This window comes from Coptis chinensis, chromosome 8, assembly GCF_015680905.1.
Source record: "Coptis chinensis isolate HL-2020 chromosome 8, ASM1568090v1, whole genome shotgun sequence".
Classification (NCBI taxonomy): Eukaryota; Viridiplantae; Streptophyta; class Magnoliopsida; order Ranunculales; family Ranunculaceae; genus Coptis; species Coptis chinensis.
The window spans coordinates 30,466,905-30,484,428 of record NC_141463.1 but is presented as its reverse complement, the minus strand read 5'-3'; the positions used below and the strand labels follow the sequence as shown (position 1 = coordinate 30,484,428).

Here is a 17,524-nt window from a genome sequence, read left to right as displayed (position 1 = left end):
ACTTGGTCCCCTCTTATCTCATAGGTTCCGCCATTGGTCGGAAAGCGGACCACCTGATAGTATGTGGATGGAACTGCTTTCATTTCGTGGATCCATCTTCTTCCCAAGATCGCATTGTACTATGAGGCGGCGTCCACTATCATGAAACGAGTGAACACCGTCACCGGTCCCGCAGTTACGGGTAACCATAACTCCCCAATAGGTTCTGTCATGCTGCCATTAAACTCAAACAGATTAGTCTTTGGAGGCTTTATCTACCTCTGTTCAATGCACATTTCCTCCATCGCACCCCTAAACAACAAGTCCACCGAACTCCCGCAGTCTATCAAAACCCTTTTCACCATATAATTACCCACCGCTACCGTAATTACCAAAGCATCTTCATGAGGTGCAGTTACTGCTTCCAGATCCTTCGGGGTGAACTCTATCCTTCCGTCCCCCATGGCGGACCCGGGTATTGGTCGCGGAATGCATGAAACCTCATTTATTTGCTGTAAATTGGCAGTCCTTCTTACTTTATCCCGATGAGCATTCCTTCCCATCGTCTCCCCACTGAATATGACATTGATTGTACCTAATATCCTTGCCATGGCCGGTGCTCTTTCAACTGGATGCATCTCCTTAATAAACTCCCTTAACAACCCTTTCTCTATCATTCTCTCGATCAACCATCGCAACGCGAAACACTCATTGGTAGTGTGATTTCTGATCTGGTGATAAGCACAGAACGGCTTATCTTCTAATTCCCTGGGTATGTTTCGCGGACCTTCATAATACTGCATCCCTTTAATCAGTGGCAGGATTTCATCCAATGGTTTATTCAGCGGTGTGGATTCTACATCGCGATATGGTTTTCGTTCGCGGACCTCCCTCCTAACTTGGTCTCTGCCTCTCTCTGATTTGCGTGACTCCTCCCTATAAGATCCCCCTTCTCTTGTCGCAGCTTTACCTTTGTCTTTCCGGTCCTCCTGTTCTACATTCTGTATTGACTTATCTGCCTTCCTCGGCTTCTTGGCATTCCTCTGTAACATTTCCTCATAACGGATGTACTTCTCAACCTTTGGATACAACGCATGCAGAGTGGTGACCTCAATTTTGGATACAGATTCGTGGACTCTGGTTCCCAGCTTCAATCCATGTTGGAAAGCAATGACTGCAGTGTGCTCGTCCAGACTTTCCACCCTCAGAGTCTCCTCCTTGAATCTACACAGGAATTCCCTGAGCGTCTCACTGGACTTCTGTTTGACATTAAACAGATCCGTAATATCCACTACCCTCCTTTTCTGGTGAATGAAGTAGTCTACGAATGCCTACTCCAATTCCTCGAACTTGGTTACACTCCGCGATGCCAACTGGTAATACCAGTCTGACGCTCCACCCTTCAAGCTGGCGGGAAACATCATGCATCGGAGTCCATCATATCTGCTATCTTGCCACAGACATCTGCTGCCTGAAATGGTGCAGGTGGTCCGCCGGATCGCCCTTCCCGTCGTACCTCTCGAACCTTAGTTGCGTGAACCTCTTAGGCACCTCAGTGTTCCAGACTGCATCGGCCAATGGATTCTGATTGAGCCTAGCCACCACTTTCTTCACCACCCCTTCACTCTCCCTTTCTTCCACTCGATTCCTTTCTCGGTCCTTTTCAATCATCTCTTGGACCATCTCCAGTGTAATGCCTTCCCCGGATCACCTCTTGGCCGATGACGCGCTTCCTCGTGCCTGCCTTCCACTTCGCTATTATCTGGCTCTCTTATATTTTCTTCTCCCTGTGTGGATCCTCTTTCTTTTCTCAGACTGTCATTCTCGTTTCTTAACCTCCCTATCTCCTCCTGCAACAGCCTGGTGGCTTCCCCCGCTACCTCTTGAACTTCCTCTTCCACCTCTTCCGTTTCTTCCATCTCTACGCTCATAGTCTCGTCTCCCACTCCCTCAGTCCTCACTTTTTTGGGTCTCCCTCTTGTTTTCTTTGACTACAATTGCCATCCTATTCCCTTTTCTTAACAATCGCTTGAACGTAAACCTTCCTCGTTCGTTATTCCCACTGACAGCGCCAAATGTGTTGTCAAGAATTATAACCTCTAAACTCATATCTCTCTCTCACTTTTTCTCCTCCTTTTCTTTTTCCTTTTTTTTTTTTATATACCTTATAATTGCCTCTACTTCTCTAACCGCTCCCATCTCTTCTAACCGCTCCCATCTCTTCTAACCGCTCTCCTATCACCATGATCTCCTTTCGTGTCCTACGTTCACAAATCATCCAATTGTCTCCCAAGTCGTCATGTCTTGACTATTGTGTTCTAACTCTTTCTTTCCCTATCCAGCAGCTCTCTTAGTGCTTAGACCTTCCGCTGACCCTCATGCCTTTTAGGATTCTGCGGTCGTTTTGTGTTTCACGGATTATCTCTTGTGCTTGTTCTCTTTCTTCTATTATGTTGCCTCGGTCCATAACACCTGCCGCCTTAGTAGTCATAAGTTAGGCTGATATACTGTCTCTTTTCATTGCTCGATTATTATTATTATTATTTTTTATGAAATGAAATTGAGTGTATGTAGTGAAATGAATTGAATTGTAGGTCTGTCATCAAAACTCAAGTTACAACAACTCATAGGTGCTATTATCTAGTAGCCATGACTTCTATAAACTATCACAAATACTGCCGCCCCGCGTAGTTATGAGCGGTTGGATTCAGCGATAAGTGACTGCGACAGACTTGCAACAAAGATCCATCAGCAGCCCAGGAGCTAGACCCATGAACACCAGCAATCGCTCAGGAGCAGCAATGGCCCACCAGCAGGAGGAGCAATGGCCCACAATCATGGCCTATCAGGAGCAGCAATGACCAAGAACCATAGCCATCGAGGAATAATAGCAATGGCCCAAGAGCCCTGCAGCATGGACAAAAAAGATAAAATTAAATGATTGGCTGTGCTTTCATTGAGAGTTGAACTCAAGACCTCCCGCTTACTAAACGGGTGCTCTAACCAACTGAGCTATGAAAGCACCTTCTGTTCATCATACCCAATATTTAAGTATTTAACCGTTTCCAATACCAAGTTACCAACTCTATCCGTTGACCGTTGCTGCACTCACCTCACTAGTGTTTTTATCTCACAACTGACAACAAATGGAGTTGTTCTCATCTTCTCTCTCCTTCTCAAAAACATTCCCAACAACAACAATAAACACCAAACCAAAACAAAACCACTTCCGTGTTTCATGTTCCTATGTTCGTGCACCACCAGGAACTAATAGACGTGGGCCATCATTAGGAGGGGATAAAAAGAGGCATTGGAAACAAGGAGAGTTCCCTGGAAAACTTTCAAGGTCTCCAAGGAGAGGTCCTATAAAGAATATAAAGAAAAAATTAGATGATAAAGAAAAGGCTAAAGCTTGGGTCAATACTGTTACTGAAGCTTTGTCTGATAGAATCTTGAAAAAGCAGTGGCAAGATGCTCTTCAGGTACAATTTCCATTCATTATATTATTTTATACTTTACTACTTTACTGTATTAAGGGTTCATGTCCTGTGTAGGTATTTCAGATGCTTAAAGAGCAACCATTTTATTCACCCAAACAAGGTACATACATGAAACTATTGGTACTCCTTGGGAAATGTCGCCAACCATACCGTGCTCGTAAACTCTTTGACGAGATGCTTGAGGAATGCTGTGAACCTACGTCGGAATTGTATACGGCGTTACTAGCATCTTACTGCCGAAATAATCTTGTTGATGAAGCATTTGCAGTTCTTGACGAAATGAAGACACTTCCTCAATGCCAACCTGATGTGTTTACGTATAGCACACTTATTAAGGTATGTGTTGATGAATGCCGGTTTGAATTAGTTGACTCTCTTTATGAAGAAATGGCTGAGAGGTTGATAACTCCTAATACAGTTACTCAAAACATAGTTTTAAATGGTTATGGAAAGGCGGGTAAATTCGACCAAATGGAGAAATTGCTTTCGGGGATGCTAGAAAGTACGGAGTGTAAACCAGATGTTTGGACGATGAACACTATTCTTAGCCTATTTGGAAACAAGGGTCAGATTGAGATTATGGAGAAGTGGTACGAGAAGTTCCGCAGTTTTGGAATCGAGCCTGAAACTCGAACTTTTAATATACTTATTGGTGCATATGGGAAGAAACATTTGTATGACAAAATGTCTTCTGTGATGGAGTACATGCGGAAGCTATCATTTCCGTGGACAACCTCCACTTATAACAATGTAATTGAGGCATTTGCAGATGTAGGGGATGCAAAGAACATGGAGTACACTTTTGACCAGATGCGTTCTGAGAGGATGAGAATGGACACCAAGACCCTGTGCTGTCTTATAAGGGGTTATGGCAATGCCGGTATCTTTCACAAGGTGGTAAGCAGTGTCCAATTGGCTGAGAAGTTGGAGATCCCTGAAAACACCTCGTTTTATAATGCTGTGTTATCTGCATGTGCGAAAGCTGAGGATTTGATTGAGATGGAGAGAGTTTTCAAGCGGATGAAAGATAAACTTTGTGCGCCAGATTCTACCACGCACTCAATTATGATTGAGGCATACAGGAAGGAAGGTATGAATGACAAAATCTATGATCTGGAGCAGGAGAATCTGAATGTGATTGCTAGTAGTTTGGACAGTGAATGAGGTGGTTCAAAAAGGATGAAATTCTGATTGAAGTTTGAGAGAGAGAGAGAGAGAGAAAGAGTGCAACCGTTTGCTGTTGGTTTCAGGAATTAGAACAGAACAGGAGATCTACGTTTCGGCTGTATCACTGGGATCAAATGCAAAGTGTTATTTCCTTTGAGGGATAAATAACTGTAATGTCTACTCTCCTTCATCTAATTTGTTCAATCTTTGAAGTAGATCCTGTTGCACTATGCTTCAATCAAATTTCTTGCACCCATCACAATACAGGCCAGTGCATCCTAGTATTTCTTGAATTTAGTATGATGGGGGGTTTTTCCTTTAGATCAGTTGTTTTGTATCCGTTAATTGGTGGTAAACATGTTTTATGTTGTGATATTGCTTACTAGGTAAAGTATGTTTCCTTACATTTTGCCATGGTTATCGAAAAAGAAGTTTATCCAAGTGGTTTATGTAGATATTGGAATAGTTATCACTGAAGTGAAGTTTTGTCAGTCGTCTTGACTCTCGAGTTTAACAAGCCTCCTGGTTAGGGCTGTAACTAGATACTAGTTTTTGAACCCGTTCTACTAACGGGTTGCATTTTTTAATATTGTTTTCATAAAAGGTTATTTTTAATTATTTAATTAACAAATAATCATTAACATAATCTTCTTTGATTTTTTGTTTTCTTACAATATTATTTAACTAAAATGAAAAGAAAACAATTATTGTATACAACACACGATTCATTAGTGGTAGAATACTTTAGTTTGCATGCAATTAATTCCATTAGTGAGTTTTGTCCCATGATCAGAATGAGCTTGTTGTCATGAAGAAATGTGCATGAAAGGTATATATGTTTAATTAAATATGTTTAGACACTTGTTAGCGTGTTTTGCCTGTGAACTGCATTGTTTATTTTATTTTATTTATTTCTACTATTTATTCTGTGTTATCTAATAGCATTTTTTTTTTCATTATGGCTTTGCCATTATTATTTTTTATTTACTTTCTATTATATATTTTGTAACGATAATTAAAAATACAGTTTATTTTATTTTTTTTTGGTAAAATTTTAAAAAATACTTATAGGTCGGGCCTGCTACATTGATAGTTAACAATCCAAAGCCCCCAAAGTCCACTTGAAAAAATAATATATGTACATTGATTGTTAATGGTTCAAGAGGCCAAAGTCCAATTGAATTAATAATCTATTTATTGATTTTTGAAGTATAATCCATTGCTTGGGTTTTTGGTTTTAAAATTATTATTGTTTTTTAAAATTATTTTTGAAGTACAATGTGGTCGTGCATGTTTTATTTCAAATCTATTATTTCTAGGCCTGTTAATTTTTAGGCTTTTAATTTTGTTTGGTGTGCTTAATGCATAAGCACATTTGTTTGTATAATGAACACGTGGTAAGATTTGATTTATTTTACAGAAAAATAACACGTGTAAACTCACACTTTATTCTTAAAAAAAAATCACTGATAATACCTTCATCTGCATCTGCCCATTGTTGATTGTACTGCAAATTTCCTTGTTTGCTTTTTACAGAGTTATTTTATTATGTTTTTTGTTTTTATTTATTTATTTATTTTATGAATAATTGATTTGAGTGTGTAGGAAGGATTTGCTTCTGTCAATAAACCTTTTTTTTTTCTTTTGTAATGCTTGAAAAAATTGATCGTTTAACAAATGACACTTTTACTAAATGTATTTTCTTTAGTTGATTTTGAAATTGTATTTTAACGTTGTATGGCAGACTTAAAGTAATTTATTCGAATACTTTCACGTTGGTTCCTAATTGATGGGGGGTTTTACCTTTACTCACCGTAATGTCTTTTATGTAATAGGTGGATTTTTTCTGTCTCAATGGTTGATTGCCTGTGTCAGCAATGAATTTTATTCGTCACATGAACTTTTGGGAACTTAAATAAGTATCCTAAATCATCGCGTCCAAGGCTAGTGGTATCTCTATTGCATGTTTATGTTAAGGAATATTTACCCATTGAGGAGGCTTAGTCTGTTGTGTAGCTTTGCAATACTATTTTCTTTCTTTTCCCGAAGATTCGCATGTCGTAACTCATAAGCTATCACACAACACTCCCTGAACACTGAAAAACTTGATTTAGATATAGAACACTGAAAGTAGCTCAAGGTTAAGAGTAGGTTAAGAATGAATTCGAATACTGAAAAACTTGATTTAGATATAGAACACTGAAAGTAGCTCAAGGTTTCAAGAAGACTTGTTCAGATATATTTGCTATATTCAAACTGCATCAAACCCCTCAGTTTTTATTTTTAGGAACTGAAAACCGAACCGGGTCTCTCATGAACTGGAAAAAAATAGTCGGTTCGGTTCAGTTCAGCAATCTCCCAGGGGTTGATGAATGTGCTTAAGTTTATGGAGTTAAAATGGTCAAATTGGTGGAATTATACTTAAGTGTAGTTTGAAGGATCTTACTATCCAGAGAACTACATGTAACTCATTACACGGAAACAACCTAAAGGAACTCATAGGGAAGCTGTTAGAATTCATATTTAGCATGTTCAATATAATTAGTCACCACCGTTACAAAACGACCCAGAAAAGGATTTTTTGCACACAATTGACCTGAAGCTCTCGCAATTGAAACAAATTTATTTATTTCTTTCCAAAGTCTCGACTCAAGTTTCACATACTCCGCAGCAACAAAGATCCTTTATATGGAGGACCTGAATGCCTTACCCTTGTCAATTTTGGGCTTTACATTGTTAATGACAAATTGGAAGTTGAATAGGTTACCTATCCATCTCCATAGCTTCACACAAACCTTGCAACCCCACCAGTAGTCTCAACTGCCTTTGTGCACATGTGGCATCTTGATGCCAGTCTGAAGCACTTATTCAGTATCCCTAAATTCACAGGAAGTCGGCAACTTTTCAATGCTAATCACGAAAGTCTGGAACAAACTTTTTATTTCCACATGGTGATAGTCCAATATAGATTGGAATAAATTAAGAATATAAAACTGAATTGTTGCAGCAAAAAGTGAGAATTGAAAGAAAGAAAAAGCTAGTAGTTATATATAGACATGACAGAGACCAATCTCCATAACAGTGAACACAATCAGGACGAAGAAATGAAATAAAACCCATTATGTTTCAACGCCATAAGCAGGAAAATACTCGAAACTTAATTCACTCATGTAGAGGAACATATTCGACACTTCATATCACCCTTGCAATTACAGAAAAATTGAAGTTAGCACATAACAATAACATAAACAATGTAATGACGGACCGAATAGTTACCGAAATGTGATGCTCTCTCTATTCAATCTATTCCTACAAATCTGTTTAATAGGGATTAGTCCTCTCACCTATTTAGAATTGTTTTGGCCTTCGAAATAAATTCGAAGCTATGTCATTCTAATAAGAAAATTAGGACTAACAACGATGAAACAATAATAAAACCAAATAAACCAAGAAGTGAAGTACAAAATCATTCATAGTAGGCGAAGCATCGTTATAATACTAAGTATGATAAAATAAACATGCAAATGAGCTAATTGGTGCAATTCTTTCTTGTTTCATTGTCTCTTAAAACTATTACTCCGAATGTCATGCTCTTTTATAGATTAAAGTGACATTTACTTCACATGCTTCACCTGATAACCATATTCTTGAATCAAATGAAATCATACCCATTATGTTTTGTAATCGCCCTAATAAAGATTAATAAAAAGATAAAGAAAAAAAAAGAAACTATCAAACACTCAAATCAAATGAAGTAAATGTGGTAGAAGTTATCAAGTATCAACTATCTACAAAAAGACCTAGCTTAAAGAACTCTAATTTCCCAATAGGCAATCACTTAGAGAATAAGTGTGAGAATGAAGCAATGTGGTACATGCCTAATGTTATGTATTTCTTTTTTAGTGTAAAGACGTCTTCAGTGGCTCCAATAGTATAATGATACCCATACTGGAGCATCTAAAATTCATATGCTCACTGAAAAGTTTTTTTTTAAATGATTAAAACCTTGGTATTGTACACCATAATCCCATATAAGTAAGGCCTGTCGTATACATGTACTTAGATATATAACTAAGAAATGGGTTATGTAGTCAAAAAAAATTTAGGACCACTTAGCCTCTAGGCTCACCCCTATCACCTAACAGCCTAAGGGTGCCTATGGTTGCCTCGGCTGACACTGGACAGGGTAACACCTAGGTACACTTGCACCTTTAACTGCATAGGATATGACTCGACTACCTCCTATGGTGCTTGAGGTAAGTTTCCAACGGAAAATGGTATCAATTGGTGTGCATGCCCCAACCTTATAAGATGAGTGGGAGCATAACAACAATAGAAATATCCTACACTAAGAAAACACAAAAATAACAAACCAAAAACTCGTAAACTTATAACTCCAATACAATTAATATATAACCACCCGTAAAATCAAATAAATAGTAGCACATGAGCAGAGATAACGAAAGAACAAAGAACAAAGAATTTACAGTGTTGTTCCATTTGTTCATCCATTTAGCTAGAAATGCGGTAACTGTGTGAGAGCAATCATACTGCGAGTATGCATTATTCTCTAAGAAATTATCTTCTCAACTGCCTTTCTTATTGGAAAACCAACAAAAATTGAATATGTAAAAAATAAATAAATAAATAACTTTAGCAAATAAAATTGCTACAGACAAAATTGCTACAGACAAAATTTTTCTTTACAAATAGCATGAATGGGCTTCCATCATACAACCCGTCATCCCTAATCCATAAATGCTCTAATTTGCTTATTAAAAAGTGATTGTTGTAGGCAGAATATAATTTTAAAGCACCAAATAATAAAAATTAAGACCTGCCACACTACACGACTGGACATATAAATAGCAAATCAGAAAAGCCCAGCACAAACAAATTTGTATAATTAAGTTGATGCATCATCTTTGTGGGGTTTTTCTCATGGCCTAGAGAAGTTTTGGTAATAAATAAGAAAAAAGGCTAAGGAAATACCTATCTCAGTTATAGGGATTTCAACAATAAGCTTAACTGCCAATCAATAACTGCATCAGCAACACCAAGTTTTTGATCACCTTTTGTTTTTCAAATCACTAAATTGAGTTTGGTACTTGCTTAGAAGCAATTTATCAAAGAAACACCCAATAGACGACTACATGATCATTAGTCAAAATATTTAAAATCCAGAAAACCACCAAATCAAATCAAATTTTAAACACAATCAAGATTGTTTAAAACAAAACGTAGTCATGTATTAGTTCACCATCAAATATCACAACATATATTAAGACCCTATCAACTGCACTCATACTTAGAGTTTTACCATGATCTACTAAATCATGTCCTGCATAACACTAATACATAATGGAAAGAAAGAGTTTGAAAGAGGTGATTGTACTAAATTCGAATGTATCTGCAACAATATCTCCATATATATACCTCATCCTATATTTGGTCTGCCCTATGGCCGGACTTGCAATTTTTTAAAGTTGACTTTGGGCTTGCTATATTTTTTAGTTTACTATTATTATTATTATTATTATTATTATTATTATTATTATTATTATTATATGATGAAGTAGAAATGGATATTATATGATATATTGTTAAAAGAGATTATTAAAAACCAATTGTGTGTGGCTGAGAAGTGGAATGAGTGCAGCTTGATGCATTGTCTTCGTGTCATTCAAAAATTTGTGGTAACATGTGATTTAAGCTAGATGCTTAAAACCACCAAAGGTAACATGTGCCAAAACTTCTGCAAGGACATGATGAATTAGCAAGTGAAGAGCATACATACATACTAATCACCCTAAAGAGTATGGCAGAGATGCCAAAAATATGAAGAAGTCAAAATGAAAAAAAGGTAGAGAAGAAATTAAAGAACAAACTTGCAAACCTAGGAAATTCATAACTTAGTTATTTCAAGATTGGAAAACCCGCATTTAAAAACTTTAGAAATCACCCGGCGCCTTCATGGCTAAACATCAAAAATATAATGAACAAATTAATAGATGTCCAAAACTTAGTTCTTTGAAGATTTAAAACCTCGCATCTTACAATTGAAATATTGGATTAAAAGGATTTAAAAAAAAAGGACCTATTGAAGTAAAACAATATAAAATTTGAAAAAAAAAACGTACCTTTAAACTTTGAATAAGTAACGTCCAATACTCCAGTGTTCATCTCAATGTATAGTAGAGGCCTTCCAAGTGAGAGGCGATGACATTGTGGTTTTGGAAATTAATACTCTTCAAAGATAGCTTGAGAAGGTAGTATATAACTTGTATGGGAGACGGAGGAGAGACGGAGATGGGGGCTATAATTTGTATTTATCAAAGCCCTTTGCAAGTAAAACTTATGTATCAGCCATAACTCCTTGCAATGGAGGCTCGGTCTAGCAGATACAAACCACGGGGAGAGCCCACTGGTATGAGGTCTATACATCAATATGTGATCAAACTTGCAACAACTTTAAAGTCATTTAAAGCGAAAACTGATCCAAAATAACATTGATTACCGTATGATTACAGCTACCATGTTAATATGAGTTTAATAATGTGAGCATGCAGATAAAACCATACCCGATAATATATTCGAACTTCTTATTACTTTTCAGGACTCCAAAACCCACGCAATGATTCCAAAATTTGTCAAGTAAAAAAAAAACATATGATTTAAACTATGATTATGGTATGAGGTCTATACTTCATGATCAAACTTGCAACAACTTTAAAGTCATTTCAAGCGAAAATTGTTCCAAAATAACATTGATTACCATATGATTACAGCTACCATGTTAATATGAGTTTAATAATGTGAGCACGCAGATAAAACCATACCCTGTAATATAATATTTGAACTTCTTATTACTTTTCAGGACACCAAAACCCAGACGCAATGATTCCAAAATTTGTCAAGTAAGAAAAAAAGTTGGTTCAAAGAAAATAGATTAGCCTGCCTTAATAATCATGCATGAACACATCCACAAATTCATATGATGGAAGTAACAATTCATCATGGCAGTATGCAAGTACAAAGCTTGAAAGTGAAATCCTATCAAATAATAAACAGTTAAAAACTCAAATAAAGAAGCGAATTCTGCCAAACAATCAAATACAATTTTGAAAATTTTATATATCGAGAAGATAGTTATGTAGTGAGAAAAATTGGCAAATAAATTCTAATGAATTAAGGGGAAAAAATTGAATACCTTGATGCTAGACGCCTAGACCAATATAATCATCTGAACCCATGATCAGAAACCGCTGTGTCCAAAGAACACCGGATCTTACTATCGTGTCCATCAGCAGATCTCTTGCTTTCCACCACCAGGAACTACTTTTCCCAAATTAGGCTTAGGCTGTTTAGGTCTTCTACGCGCAGGCATACCCTTTCTTTCTTCTAGCTAGGGTAGAGACAAAGACTTGTACATTATTAGTATACCGACCACTCCCTTACTCAACAACCCCTCATTAAGAACACTTCCTTAAGTAATGTACACTCCCCCTTTTTTTTTTTTTTTGAATTGCAATTTAAAAAACTCGGAAGAAGGCCTACTTATCACTCGAACTTGCTGAAACCAAAGGCTTGCTTTTTCTAGGCCCTCGTCTTCATGGCTTCACTCTCTCTTGGGAGAGCGCCACCTAGGATAAGGACTGCCACTTCAGATGTACAGAATGACGATAAGAATTAGAAATATAACAAAAATAAGTTAATTCACCTACTTTTTTTGATTTGTTCTTTATGGTCATTCTATTCCTTCTGAGTACATCCCTCAACCTGTGCAATCAGTAGACTACGCTTATGGTTTATGCAAAATATATACATATCGTCACGATATATAGGACATTGTCAAAACTGATACATATCTTTGCTAATGCCAAATGTTTTATAGTAAAATGATGGAAAATACTAACAAAAAAAAAAGATTGAAACAGAGGCAATAGTCACTTAAATATTTAATTCACTTCAAGAAGCAATAGGAAGATAGGGAATGCATGTATACTATTTATCTATTACCTTCTAATTGGGTGCGTAGCCTCTTTTTCCATGGCAAGAGCTTCCTTTTCACAACTGGGAATACAACAGGAAGCTACTTTTGTGTTATCAAAGCCTATTTGTCCATGAGTTCGCTCAATTGCTTTGCACATAAGCTCCCTAGTATTCAATGTCCCAATTTTATCAAATGCAATAGTAGAGCATCTAATACATGGCCACCATTCAACAATATTCCTTGAAATGACAAACTAAGAATTGTCATGGGCGACTTGCGGATGATCTTGAAAATTAGAAGACAGTATAATCGTCCTCTCACTTATCCTAGTTCTAGTTCGAGTGTTTGATTTCATAGTAAGGGACCTGTAAAGTGTAAAGTATTATGAATGAACCTTAAAAGAAAGAAGCATTCAAAATCAAAAGAATATTTAAACAGGTCTATATAACAATTAATGCACGCAAGTTTGTAAGTCCACATATCTGTCCCCTTGCTCACTGTGTTCAGCAAAATCAAGATTCCACTTTGTGACTCTTTGCATAGCTACACATCCACCAGTGGCAAATGATTTGAGGAGGTTCAAACTTCAAAGTAGACGCGGACTGCACATAGGCTCGAAGCAGCCTTTAGGGATCAGGTGTTCTAGATTTCTCATTGAAGGCATCACTATTGATATTGTCCCCCTGATAGCTGGGAAGTTTTTCCCCATTCCTGACCTCAAATGGATTGGACCTTGGTTTAGCAAATTGTCTTGCCATCCTTCCTACTTGTTTCATGGTGAATGAAGAAACCTTTATCGTAGACTAAATTCAAGAGGTTATTTCTACATTATGGCTTGTTCGGGTGTTGATACTTATTTGCATGTGTGATGCACGGAGATTTAGATAAAAGATTATGATGCAATTTAATGACAGAGGTGCTTTCACATATATACACCTATCTTGCAAATAATAACATCTCTGCCAAGGGTGTATCTCAGTGACATGCTACACAAACTTCATCATTGTTTAAACATGTCTAAATTACACCGATAAATGATTAGAAGAATGTCTAAATCAATCGAGCTTCGAGAATGGAGATTGTGTATACAGCCTAATCATTGAGTGAAAGAGTGTGTGTTCAAGGTTTCTGTGTGACGATCAAATCATTCATATCAAGCCAAATATATATATATCAGTAGATGGCGATAACGGCTTCACCCTCAGTTCCTCCAGCTGATCTTTATTTATACAAAACATCCCTTGCCCATCCGCATTAGTTAAAACCAAATTGTTAAACGTCTGATGCTCAACAATTATAGGCTGTAGCAAATAATGCCTAGCCGAAGCAGCAATCAAAGAGCTAATAGTCCAAACCACTCGCAATTTCAAACCCCCATTTGTACAAAATGATTCAGGAATACTCCCATTATCATCTGAACTATTACCAACAGCCCTAGTAATATTATTCTCCTTAGGAATAACTGACGACACGCCTAAAATGAAACATTTATCAAGCGATGAACCAAAATCCGCTCGCCATTTCAATAAAACAATATCCCCTATCTCCAATTCCTCACTGGGTAGCTCAATTCGAAGACTACGAATCTCGTTAAAATTCTTCAACACTTGTGTGGGTGAATGGTGAATCACACCACTTGATGATGATCCAATCTCACCGTCCGACGTGGAAGCAGTAGTCGAATTTATAACAACAACAACTACGCTTTCGCCTTTCAATAACTTATCACCTTCAGATTTAATCCAAGACACAAATTTTCTTTCAGTTATTGTTAAACTTAATGCTGACATGAATATTTCACGAATTTTAGCTTGAAGAGAAGTTTTGGTTTATTCTTATTAGAGCTTTGTAGGTGAACCAATGTGAAGTGAAGGCACACTCGCCACTTTTTTTTTTGTGCTTTGAAAACAAAATGTGAACAAATTTGTATCCGGTAGAAGGATTTATGTCCACCCACTTTTTTGTAGTGTAATCTTGGCACAGTTTTTGAAAAAATTCAAATTTAAGGCTTTCAAACTTCAAAGTGGTAAAATCAAAAGGCCAACGTCCATGCTTGGCACTAAACTACTTTCATATTACACCTATAATGTCCTCACGTAGGTCCACCCCTTGATGACATGCACTGCTTTGGGTATGATTTCGTTGTTGTTTTTGGTTTTAAGGGTTTGCATACTGACAAAACCTTTTAGCTAGTATTCTAAGTTCTCTTTGTTTTGTTAGTTTCTTCGTTAGAATGAAGAATTTATCTCAGCTCTACCTTCTTCCATCTCCCAGATAAAAATTTTGATTGATTCAAATGGTGCAGCCTACTGCATGATATGACTCACTTCTCAAATATAATGCTTTTAAACATGGAGAGTTAATAGTCCTTATATCATTTATTGCATTTGCGCTGGAAATGCTTCAAATCTTTTGGAAATAGATGTCTGGGGTGATGGTTGTGAGCCCTTTCCTTACACATGGTTACTGTCACTTAGACCAATAAAAGATCAAGGAATTTTGTCCTTTTCACATGAGTATACCTATCCACTAATATTTTGCTCACATTAGTGGGTAAGAAAACTTGGAATGTCTAACTTTAATCTAATTTCTCTGCAGCTTCCGAAGAGTTCTTGGAACTCACCAAAAGTGCCTTGTTAGCAGCTTTGGAAGGTACTTGATGGCTTCCTTTGTATGATATTAGATTATACTATATCTGCTATATTGTTCAAACAATAAACCTTTTGTGTGGTGTGCTTCAAACATTACAGCTCTGGCACCAGGATCATTATTCGGTCTTGCCATATTCAGCCATAAGCTAGGAATCTATGATGTGCAAGGGCCTATACCAGTCGTAAAAAATGTTTTTATCCCCTCAGAGTCAGATGGCACGCTATCGATTGAGCTCGAAGATGTCATGCCATTGTTATCTTTTTTGGCTCCTATCACCTGTATTTTGTTTATAGTTAGCAATTTACTATATTGGAGGCAGCAGATCCTGATTCAATCAATTCATTCTATTTTCATCAACTCCAAGTTGTTTTTAAGGAGTTCTGGTCATGTTTTATAGACAAAATCCAATGACTGAAGATTTCAAATATTACCTTACTCTATGTATCCTTAGCTTAAAGAGCTCAATGCCTTACTAAAAAGCTGAGAAGTTTCAACTAAAAAGGTTGGACTCAAGAATCATACAATTCATACAGGATGCAAGTAAAACTGTTTCTTTTCACACCAAGAGCTGAGCAGCAGGAAGAACATATACTCGATAGTTTCATCAGATTCCCATGCAGGGTGGTTATGATCAACAATTCATTTATATTATAAAAAGTTATGTGCACTGGAAAATCTTGACCATCCCTGACTATCATGTTCTACTGTTGTTTGACGTCCCTCCACACGCACACAAACACTCCCTAACCTACCCCACCCATCTCTCACAAAAAAATTAAAAGTAAATGCATAGATGACTATATAATCTGCAGATATATTGTCTTGATGTTCATCATGAATCCCAGTAAAATACTTTTCAACGGAGCAACAATCTCAGTTCAGTTTAATGATCTATATATTTTCATCCTAAACTAAACACATTCTTATCAATCAGTCGGCAACAACCCAAAAATAAAGAGACAACCAGTCGGCAGCAAATAACCAAAAATCAAGTACTAAAAGAAAATAAAGAAATCAGTAGCAAAATATCAATCATCAGCAAACCACAACAGTCAATAGAAAGAAATTGAAAGAAGAGAGACAAAATTTCAGCGAGAGAATCTCTAGGGTTGTTTTTAATTTTAGTCGAGGGTTTTTCTTTTTTTTGGAATAGTCGTGGGTTTTTTTATTGGTTTCCTACGTGAAGAAGAAAGTCGGGTTTTGTGGAGTTGAGTTAAACTTCCCTTTTTTTTCTCCAAATTTTTAGTAATCTCCCTGTTGACGTGGACACCTTTAGAGGGCTTGAAAAGGGACTGCTATTATATATATATAAAGATTAGATGGACAATGATTTTGTTAAAACACCTTCCCTAAATGCGATAAAACGTGAAGTTATTATCTTTATGTGATACATGGATATCTGATTGACAGCCCTACTAAATTGATAGGGTGTCGAAATCCAAGAGAATCTAGATTAAGATTGACACTTATAGTTGTTTTATGTATTATATGAGTTGAAATATCGTCCTGTGGTATTACTATATTGTACGATTAGTAGTTAGTTGAGAGTACAAAGATACTTTTGTGTTGGTATACTGGATTTACTGGATTTTAACTCGTGCAGTTATTTGTTGAAACTTTCGGTAAACGTTTTGTATGTGAGTTGGGTCCAGTTGATTCAGCTGATCTATTGGAGTTACTCAACTAAAATCAGTGGATCTTTGATAAATACTAGCCATTTGGCCCGGCCTATGGCCGGACTTGCTACATAGATAGCTAAATGACTCAAAAGCTTAAAGTCCACTTGAATAAATAATATATGTTATTGATAGCTAATGATTCATTGCTTATAATATGTGTATACTTTGTTTGAAGGGTTTATGTTATTCTATTTTTTTTTTTTTTTTGAAAGATTTTTATTCTATTTTTGGATTATTATTGTTCTAAATAATATTTTTATCATCCTCACTTATATAAACTATCAAAATATAACGCAACAATCAAGGAATAGAACACTTAAAACATACCATATGTTTAAGCGGTAACCAAATTATATTCATTACGCACAATGATCATCTTGTTGTTGAGTTGCACATAACCTATGTCATATCTAACTATGAGTCAATAAGCGAATATTGAGATATATAGAAATTTTATATCCAAAACATCAATGAGTAAATACTGAAATTTAACCAATAATAGCAAAACTCAAGTTGAGTCCAGTACAAAAGTTGGAGTCTCTATGAAAGCTCCA

At 36.5% G+C, this 17,524-nt stretch overlaps 2 protein-coding genes, 3 long non-coding RNA genes, 1 other non-coding gene and 1 pseudogene across 11 annotated transcripts; 2 read left to right on the top strand and 5 right to left on the bottom strand.

Annotated features, from left to right (window-relative positions):
• Positions 1 to 254: 254 nt before the first annotated feature.
• On the bottom strand, positions 255 to 1,650 carry LOC147481028 (uncharacterized). The gene is made up of 2 exons (XM_086578812.1): positions 1,496 to 1,650; positions 255 to 1,203 (listed from the first exon to the last, which is right to left on the bottom strand). Exons 1-2 carry the CDS (start codon positions 1,648 to 1,650, stop codon positions 255 to 257), a joined length of 1,104 nt encoding a protein of 367 aa, XP_086434938.1.
• Positions 1,651 to 2,927: 1,277 nt separating this feature from the next.
• TRNAT-AGU (transfer RNA threonine (anticodon AGU)) lies at positions 2,928 to 3,001 on the bottom strand. The gene has a single exon. It is a non-coding gene; the product is annotated as a tRNA-Thr (tRNA).
• Positions 3,002 to 3,088: 87 nt separating this feature from the next.
• On the top strand, positions 3,089 to 5,052 carry PPR2 (Tetratricopeptide repeat (TPR)-like superfamily protein). 2 transcript variants are annotated; one of them, XM_086579933.1, is made up of 2 exons: positions 3,089 to 3,461; positions 3,543 to 5,052. In XM_086579933.1, the coding sequence occupies exons 1-2, from the start codon at positions 3,126 to 3,128 to the stop codon at positions 4,641 to 4,643; spliced, it is 1,437 nt and encodes a 478-aa protein (XP_086436059.1). In that variant the 5' UTR covers positions 3,089 to 3,125; the 3' UTR covers positions 4,644 to 5,052. The 2 variants fall into 2 exon arrangements, with proteins under 2 accessions (XP_086436059.1, XP_086436058.1); XM_086579932.1 differs by having other exon boundaries at positions 3,090 to 3,461; positions 3,534 to 5,052.
• A 2,197-nt stretch (positions 5,053 to 7,249) lies between these two features.
• On the bottom strand, positions 7,250 to 11,920 carry LOC147481025 (uncharacterized). 5 transcript variants are annotated; one of them, XR_015205045.1, is made up of 3 exons: positions 11,857 to 11,920; positions 9,134 to 9,240; positions 7,250 to 7,848 (listed from the first exon to the last, which is right to left on the bottom strand). It is a non-coding gene; the product is annotated as an uncharacterized LOC147481025 (long non-coding RNA). The 5 variants fall into 5 exon arrangements; XR_015205044.1 differs by lacking the exon at positions 11,857 to 11,920 and adding an exon at positions 10,787 to 11,549; XR_015205047.1 differs by lacking the exon at positions 11,857 to 11,920 and adding an exon at positions 10,787 to 11,549 and having other exon boundaries at positions 7,250 to 7,523.
• Positions 11,921 to 11,949: 29 nt separating this feature from the next.
• LOC147481024 (uncharacterized) lies at positions 11,950 to 13,628 on the bottom strand. The gene is made up of 3 exons (XR_015206145.1): positions 12,666 to 13,628; positions 12,371 to 12,425; positions 11,950 to 12,289 (listed from the first exon to the last, which is right to left on the bottom strand). It is a non-coding gene; the product is annotated as an uncharacterized LOC147481024 (long non-coding RNA).
• A 159-nt stretch (positions 13,629 to 13,787) lies between these two features.
• On the bottom strand, positions 13,788 to 14,429 carry LOC147481023 (F-box protein At5g46170 pseudogene; annotated as a pseudogene).
• A 48-nt stretch (positions 14,430 to 14,477) lies between these two features.
• Positions 14,478 to 16,601, top strand: LOC147481022 (uncharacterized). The gene is made up of 3 exons (XR_015205791.1): positions 14,478 to 15,155; positions 15,238 to 15,291; positions 15,390 to 16,601. It is a non-coding gene; the product is annotated as an uncharacterized LOC147481022 (long non-coding RNA).
• The last annotated feature ends 923 nt before the right edge of the window (positions 16,602 to 17,524 follow it).